Genomic DNA, 8210 nt, shown 5'->3' on the forward strand with positions numbered 1-8210 from the left:
ATTTTCCCAGTTTTTCTAAAAATGGTGAGTTACCATCTTGCTGCAATCTGTTGAATTATAAAATGCATGGAAGCTCTCCTTTCTTAAACACACCTTGCCATAAAGGAGGCTTAGTTCATTTCTTTTCAATAAATTTAATTTTGGTCAGGTCCTTCTGCCTCATCCAACAGGGATTACCCAATCAAACCTGGTAGGCCTTGGTCCTCTGTGTTTTACCAGGGCGTTGCACAAATCTGATTGCTTAATCCCATTTCCCCCCATGGCTGCTTGCTCTTGTCTGGTTCTAGAAATTTAGGGCTGAGAGAAATTCCATCACCAAGAACAGAGGAGGCTTGGTAATGCTCAGCTTGAAGATAAGCTGCCTCCTGCCTTGAGATAAAAAAAGACTCTAGAATGAATGTTATCAGACATGTTGTAATCCCTTGCTATCTTCCCTCCATAAATTTCTGAAATTACCATAACCCTTCCTCCCTATTAGCATATGGCTCCCTGAAACCTTAAAAAGTGGTCAAGTGTTCAATAAAGCATTCCAGTTCTCATCCCCATAACTGGGATTGTGTAGTTTTATTGACCTTCACATGCTCTGACCTGTCCCAGAGCACCACATCTGAGAAATGCTTAGATCAAAGCTCCCGACCAGACAGTGGAACTTGGCCATTAACCTTTTGTTTATGCACTTGCTGGGCAGCATAGAGGCACTTCAGGTATTTCCTTGCTAAACAAAGGCAGGCATTTAAACCCAGCAATATGCTTTATGACTCTGGGCATCGCTACTGCACACACCGTTAGACTCTTTTCTCTGCAGAGATTAATGCTGGGATGTAGGATCACAAACCACCCCGAGTGTGGGAAGATTGGTTGGGAAATCTGCTGCCCCTTTGAAAATCAGCAGAACTTGAAAGCGACGCCAGTAACAGAGTTGGATTAAAAGTCTGCAGATATGGCTTATCTGCTGTCCCTTGCATTTGAAAGAAATGTAGACTGTATATGTAAACCTTGCTCTGTATCAAGACCAGAAAACCTATGTTGCATTACTCTTTGTTCTTCTCCCCCTTGTTTCATGAATAATGGATTAGCTTTAGGCCTCTGCTGTTGACAGATAAACAAACTGTAAATTCCTTAGTTAAGAACTATTTTGCATGTTGCCTGCCCCTGAATTGTAGAACCCTATATTAAGCAAGAAGCTGTACAATAAAATGTCTTTATTCCTCCCTCTGAATAAAGTTCGTTATTGACTGTCTTACTGGGATCTTAAATATCACTAATGCCTTTTACACAATCCATTAATATCAGTGTCTCCTAAGTGGCCAGCCATACCATTATTCATAAAATAGGGATCCCTTCCTAATGCTTCTGCTACCAATCCCTTGATTCCTGAGCAAGTAATCATGCATATTGTCAGCCATGGAGTATTTTACACTGCTATGTATTTTTTACTATATAATGATCTGTGTGTATGAGTGACATAAAAAAAAAATAGAGGAATATTGCTATTCCACTTACTGCAGCGTATGAGCTGATCTGGTTAGACATGAAATGCAGACAGAAATCCGCCTCACCTCTCAAGCTAATTTTAGACTCTCCCTCTGTTCTCTCTAGCTGTGTGTGTATAAAATCACTCTCAGTCTGACAGCGTTTCTGTAACCTGTGCCACGCACAGAGCGGGATGTACTTACTAACCATCTGCTTGCATGGCACGGGTTAACTGAGCCTGTGGGATTGTGCTTACCTAAACAAAACCACTGCAGTGAGGGGAAAAACAATGAATGGGTGGAGATGATCAGCCCATGCATTCCAGCTAGTGCAGTCCAGGCAGCAATGACAGACTGAAGGTTGCAGCAGCATCGGGATCGGCATTCCAAGTGCACTGATCTTACGGTCTGGAGCGATTTTGCGTGGAGCTGCTCTTTATTTGCTGAGCCATGGCCAGTAACCAGGCCAGCCTGCAGGATGATCAGAGCAGGCACTGCAAGTTCCTATCTTATATGTTCTATCAGGCTGTGAGAGATCACAAGCCTGTGTGGATGCTGGAAGACATGAGAACTATGGAATATTTTTACTGGGAAGAAAATGCCAGCCTACGAACCTACTCACCTTCAGAAGCCCTTCTCTATGCAGTGGTGCATAATCACCTGCCTTATGCTCAGTATCTGCTGTCTCATTTTCCAGAGGAGGCTCTCAAGGTGCCTGGGGAACACTTCTGCTATTGTCCATCCTCTGCTCCTCATTTGGCCATGGCAGTCACATATGACAGGCGAGATATCTTGGGACTGATCATCAAAATTGCACACAAGCTTCCCAGCTTGAACTCCTACATCAATAGGGCTGGCTGCTTTCATCTGGAAGATGGGAAAACCCCCCTGCACCTTGCCTGTGAATTGCTGAGGTCAGAGACGGTCCTTATCTTGCTTGGGAACGGAGCCTCTCCCAGGATAGAGGACAGTAAAGGGCTTACCCCTCTGGACGTCATCCTGGAGCAGATGTGGGACTCCAAAGTCAATGTTGCATCCAAGAAGCTCTGCCTTGACTACCTCTTGCTCTTCATGCCCAACCCACAGTTTAAGATGCGAAAAGTTCTGCAGGAGCATCCAGACCACTGGACAGCTTTGCTGGGAGAAGACAAATTCAACAGCCTGGTGGGGAACACACCTGCTTCTTTATACCTACAAGCTATGCAAACTATTCTCCAGACTCTTCCCCCTTCTCACTTCCCTAAAAGCATCCAGGAACTACCTATACCTCAGGCACTAAAGCCCTTACCATCCTATGGCAAAAAGCTACCAACAAAAAATGTGGTAAATGTTTTTCCTTGACTTTATTCACTGGGTCTTGGATTTTCAAAGGCAACTTAGGGGAGCTGGTCATTCACCACCCTCTGCATTTTAATATGATTTTAATATTTAACATATTAGGCTATGCTGAAAAATCCAATATTTTGTGACACGATTTTAAATGTCTTTTCTAACTGATTGCAGGCACAGCACTTTTAAAGGCAAAAGCCTTCCTTGTTTTCTGTTTTGTTGTGCATGTGAAGGGTTAACTGTAGTTGAGACTGTGTTATGTTTGGTTTCTTAGCTGTCAGATGATATCAGTGCATCTGAATTCCCAATATGAAAACTGTATCCTGTGTAATGTACCTGGGTCAAAAGAAACTACATGCCCAGTGGGATTTTCAAATGGTGTAACTATGGGACTGTTTTCTGTTAGAGCTGGGAGAAACACCATTCTCTACCAAATAGGGTTCAAATGTCAGGTTTACTTTCTAACAATGATCTAGCATCATCTAGTAATAACCACTAAGTCTGTTGCTGATGCTGTAGTGAAGCAGAGGCAGTCCTTGCGGGTACTAGATTTTACTGAGATCATGTTGTGGAGGGCATGAGTTCAGAGGGGGACAGTGAATGTATATTCCTGGGGGGTTGGGGAATAGACATCCATATAATAGCTAACTTGTCTCACCTGGGAATGAAGGGGTTAAAGGCAATCTCAGCCCTGGTGCCTCCACAGACTTGTGCAGTGGGGAAGGAACCATTTTCCCAGCTGCCAGTAAACAAATAGCAATTTGAGAAGGGCCAGTGGAAGCCCTCTCCTTCGTAAGTGACATTATTTCCCCTTGACTTGTGTTTTAGAACTTATCTCTGCAGGAGATGAAGCTCACTGACTTGGTTTCCCAGCAGCAGGTCCCAGAGCCACCAGCATGTGTTAGTTATCCTAAACTGGGGTGTGATCGTGGAAATTACAAAAAGTTCCCATTCACTGGGCACTGCAGGCAGGGTGTGTTTGTAGAAAGTAGGGCTGGGCCTGCCCAGCCTTCTGGGTAGCTCTGAATCTCACTGCTCAGGTAGAGCCATCTCTTTTCAAGGCATTGGTCTTGCTCTCCAGGCTGTTCTCAGCACAAACAGGGCAGTAGTATAATCCCAATTCCTTTTGGGGGACATCCCTTATTTTGGACTGCAGTGTTCTCTCTTTGTAAGCACAACCCTCTGTTCAGCTGAAGTAGTGTAACTTGCTTCCCAGACGTGCACTGAGTAGCAGTGAAGAACTCACTCATCTCTTCAACTGAACTTGGAGACAAAGTCGGGGGGGGGGGGGGGGGGGGCAAAACCCTTCTAGCAAGACCCTGTCTAAGAAAGGATATGCAGTCAACATCTCACTTGCCTTGTGGAAAATTAGCTTGTGTCTCATCTGGGTAATTCCCTGCCTGTGCCAAGGAGGCTGTGGTGGAGCTGCACTCCTTTTTTCCATCAGTACAGGGAGTACTTCCACTCAGTTTCCTCTGCATGGGGTACCTCCTGTGTTCCAGGGCACTGGTGATGCAGTCATGGCCAGGTGGATATTTCCTGCGGGGCTGCCCAACGTGCCAGTCACAGTCAACTGGAACATGTTTTCTAAGCCCCTAGGATGCTCCTCCCAGCCATTCCTTCCCATGTGCCGTGGGAGGACCTCAGTGCTGGTGTCACTTGCTCTAGGCAGGTGAATATGCATGCTTGCTTTTGATGTGGAGAAAACGTCAGCCCAGCCCTAAAACTGGCAAAGCAGGCCATGAAGGGGTTAACCTATCTCCTCAAATCCCACATCCCAGGTGCTGCAGCATCCTTCCACCCCTGCCCCTGTGGACTTGCATGTCTTTCTCCATCTGTGTCTATTCCTCCTTGTTTGGTGAGAGAGGCTGTGAATGAGGAAATTCAGGGTCAATACTGGGTGAGGGTTGTGTGGGGAGGCTGCTCGCTCGGCAGCCTTCGCTGCAGACAGAGGCTGTCACAGCTTGGGAAGCAAAGTAGAGCCCAAGGCAGATTTGCATCATAAGCGGTGGCTCAGCTGCTTCTGTCAAGCCCTGCAGGCTCCCCAGCCCTGACAGATACTCCCCTGCCCCGAAAACCCAGAGCTGGAAACAGAGGACACTGCAGGCACTTGCTGCCCATGACTGACCAGAGCAACTGTGCAGAGTAGGGCCCCTGTGGTACCACTAGACTCTAGAGGAGCAGGACTGGGTTTGTCCCCAGCAGCACTGCGGTATCTCTTCTGGATGTCGGTGGGTGAGAGGCAGAGGAGGTAGGTGATGGATATTATTAGAGTAGTAATTAGCCGAGATCCCAGGAAAGGAGGGAATGGAAATCATCCACTGTTTTTGCACTGGCTCAAAATCATGAGAATTTCAGTGCCATAAAGAATTTCAGAACAGACAGGAGGGAGGGGAAGGCTATTCAACTTAAAAATTCAAGGAGACAGGTAGGGATTCTTGGCTTTAATGGAAAGCACTTTCTAATAAGGCAGGAGTCTGTACTCAGAGAGACAGAGCAACTCACTTGGAGCAAGTGAGTCTAAAATGGTGCAGGGATCTCTTGTTGGCCATAATAGTTGTGGATCATCATAAAGGTCAGGGATCAGGCCCTTTAAGCTTTATGGGTGGATTTGTAGCAGACAGCGGGATGCTTGTTGCATGCATTTGTCCATGTGGGAGGCCCCTCGCTCTATCCACTTGCCCAGAGAGAGGATAGAAGATGGATTGTCTTGAACAATTTCTTTCTGGGGCATATCTACGACTGGTACCACAGCCTGGAGAAAAGCTGCTGGTCCATTGTTGGCCAAAATGCAAAAATTCTGGTGTGTTCAGCCCAGTGTGTAACAGGCAGCCACCCACACAGGAAAGATCACTCCACAGCCCACTCATTTCTCCTTCTCCTGACCATTTTAACAAGAGATCAAGCACCAGCTGGCCCTCAGTCACAGAGCTACCATTGGATCTCCTATGTATAGTCCCACTCCACCAAAGTTTAGAGCCTTAGCATTGTGGTGACAACGCTTTCCATTGCCTGTAGTGATATAACTTCAGGATGGGCCCTCTTTCTGATGGAATTGGGGAATCTTCTCCCTAAACCTAGTTTGCACATCCTGTGGTGATCCACCTGTTAGTTTGAGCTCCTATTTTTCTTTCTGCCCAATACAGAGACATTACAGTAGATCTGGCAAAATATACCTCAGCCCTGTCTGTCTTGGTTTTTTTTCTCCGTTCTTTCCAAGGCAGGTCATTAGCAAAAGTAAACTCAAAATATTTTGCAGACTTCCTGCAACCTGACAGTCTTGAAAAATCCCTAGACTTGCATGACAAATATGTTGGTGACTTCATAAATCAAAAAGGGTGCTGGGTGCTGGGTGCTGATGTTTACATTTTCCTTATATGCATACTGAGTAAGTGTTGCTAAAATCTGTATATCTGAACTTGGGAAAAGAATAAAAACAACAGAGAAAAGGGGAGAGGGTAAAGTCTTTTCTAATCTTTGGATTACAGGTTGGATCTGGTAACATCTTTTTGATTTCAATTTTGAGGAGTAGCATTGTGGGCATCTGGATTGTCTGTGTGTGTGACTACAGTTTTGGTTAAAATCACTTTAGTGAGCACAGCGAGTGACTAAGGGGGTGTGTGTGTGGCGGGGGGTTGTGTGTGGGGGTGTGTGAGTGAGAACGCTTGGGTGCCTGTGCGCACACGGATGTCTATGTCTGTCTGCCCTCTCCTGGTAAAACCCGTAACTGACTGACAGTACTTACCACTGCCCTACTCGTACCCAGTGATCGATGCCTTAAGGAAGCAGCCTTTTCACGAGTTCAGTGTGTGTCCCAGGCTCTGTGCTGCTCACAGGTAAGGACATTCCTTCTTCTCTTGTAAAGAGGCAGCAGCTTTGCTCTTGAAATGGGTGTTTTACCCCTGAACACCAAGCACAAGGGCTTCTGCTTGCCAGCAACTATAATCATCCAGCAAAGGGTTTGTGATGCTGGCCACATTTGATTCTAGAATCCATTTTTTAAAAAATCTGTTAAACTTAAATTTTTGTCATTCTTTTCTCTGGGTTGCCAGCAAAATTCACCTGCCTATGACTGCCTAACCATATGCTTCTGTCTATTTTTGCAGCATCATTAGCAGGAAGGACAGGCCAGATTCTGACCTCTGACCTCTTTACACCTGAAGTAACTCTTTTTAAGTCCATTGTATCACTCCTGAGGTTTGTTGGTCTAAAGGAAGACAGAAACTGTGTGTGTGCATTTATGTTCGTCAAGGCTTCATAACTCTGACTTCAGCATACAAATAAATGTGATGCTTAACCCCTGAAATATTTTTTGCATTTTTCATACTTGGAATGTATATAAATATATATTTTCCATCTCTCTAACCCTGCTGGGCATTTCCCTGTTCCCAATTTCCTTGGCTTTTTTGGAATCAGCATGGCAGTGACAGATGCTGTTGTTCACTGATCAAGACTGAATGTTGCCATGCCCAAGTACAAATGAATGTTCATTGTATGGTACAATTTTCTTATAAAGCCATACTTTTTTAATTTTTAGGGGGAAAAAATCTTCCCTATAATTGTGTTTGTACATTACTTGCTGCATGATTAAAGATAAAAAGATTGTAATGCGCTGGAATAAAGTCTATCTACATAGCTTGATATAATTAGGTATATTAGCTGTGAAAAACTTTTAATCTGATTGTACTATGATAATAAACTTGCAATATAAAATTGATGTGTCTTTTATTAGCCAGTTGGTCAAAACCACCCACCAGTATCTTTTGCTTTGGCTCATCTTGTTTGATGATTTCATTCTGACTGCCGATCCATTACCTCCAAAATATGTGATCTGAGGAAGGTAGTATTTTCCTTCACAGGCTTACAGTAGCTGGCTGTCCTGTCAGATGACCCCAAGGGATGAGTTGAACCCACACTGAGGAATCAGAAGGGGCTCAACAGGGGGAAATGGTAATTGCTTTTGGAGATTTCCATTTTTTTAGATTTGAGTTCAGCTCATACAGCTGTTCCCAGTGAACATAACAGTAGTGGCAACCTCCTCTCCCAGTCTGGTTTGTATGCCCCCAACAAGCTCCCTTCCTTCCTGGGGTTTTTCTCTGTAGGAAGATGCCCTGGTAAGACTTCCAGCACCAACTCCTCCTGTAGGCACAGCTGCTGCTGAAGGCCCTCAGGCAGACGTGCACCTCACAGCCTCGGTGCTCTCCACAGGGTAACAATCTATAAAATTCTGTACACAAGCTCCTCTGCTGCTCTGTCACAAGCAGCTACCCAAAGTGTTTCAGGTGATATGGAGCTGGTTTGGATGATTATGATGATGATAATCATAGGGTGCAGACTCTACCACCAACTGTACCTGCAGATCTCCCGAGTGTCCCCTAGTACATACAAGTTATAACCAGAGGATATCTC

General features: G+C 45.1%; 1 protein-coding gene across 1 annotated transcript; it reads left to right on the forward strand.

The window, feature by feature from the left end:
* Positions 1-1636: 1636 nt before the first annotated feature.
* On the forward strand, positions 1637-7499 carry LOC139684297 (ankyrin repeat domain-containing protein 9-like). The gene is made up of 2 exons (XM_071580077.1): positions 1637-2795; positions 6908-7499. The coding sequence occupies exons 1-2, from the start codon at positions 1923-1925 to the stop codon at positions 6914-6916; spliced, it is 882 nt and encodes a 293-aa protein (XP_071436178.1). The 5' UTR covers positions 1637-1922; the 3' UTR covers positions 6917-7499.
* The last annotated feature ends 711 nt before the right edge of the window (positions 7500-8210 follow it).

Source organism: Pithys albifrons, chromosome 2, assembly GCF_047495875.1.
Source record: "Pithys albifrons albifrons isolate INPA30051 chromosome 2, PitAlb_v1, whole genome shotgun sequence".
Taxonomy (NCBI): Eukaryota; Metazoa; Chordata; class Aves; order Passeriformes; family Thamnophilidae; genus Pithys; species Pithys albifrons.

Excerpts from the sequence above, each read along its gene's own strand:
- LOC139684297 (XM_071580077.1), top strand. The coding sequence starts at position 1,923 with ATGGCCAGTAACCAGGCCAGCCTGCAGGATGATCAGAGCAGGCACTGC.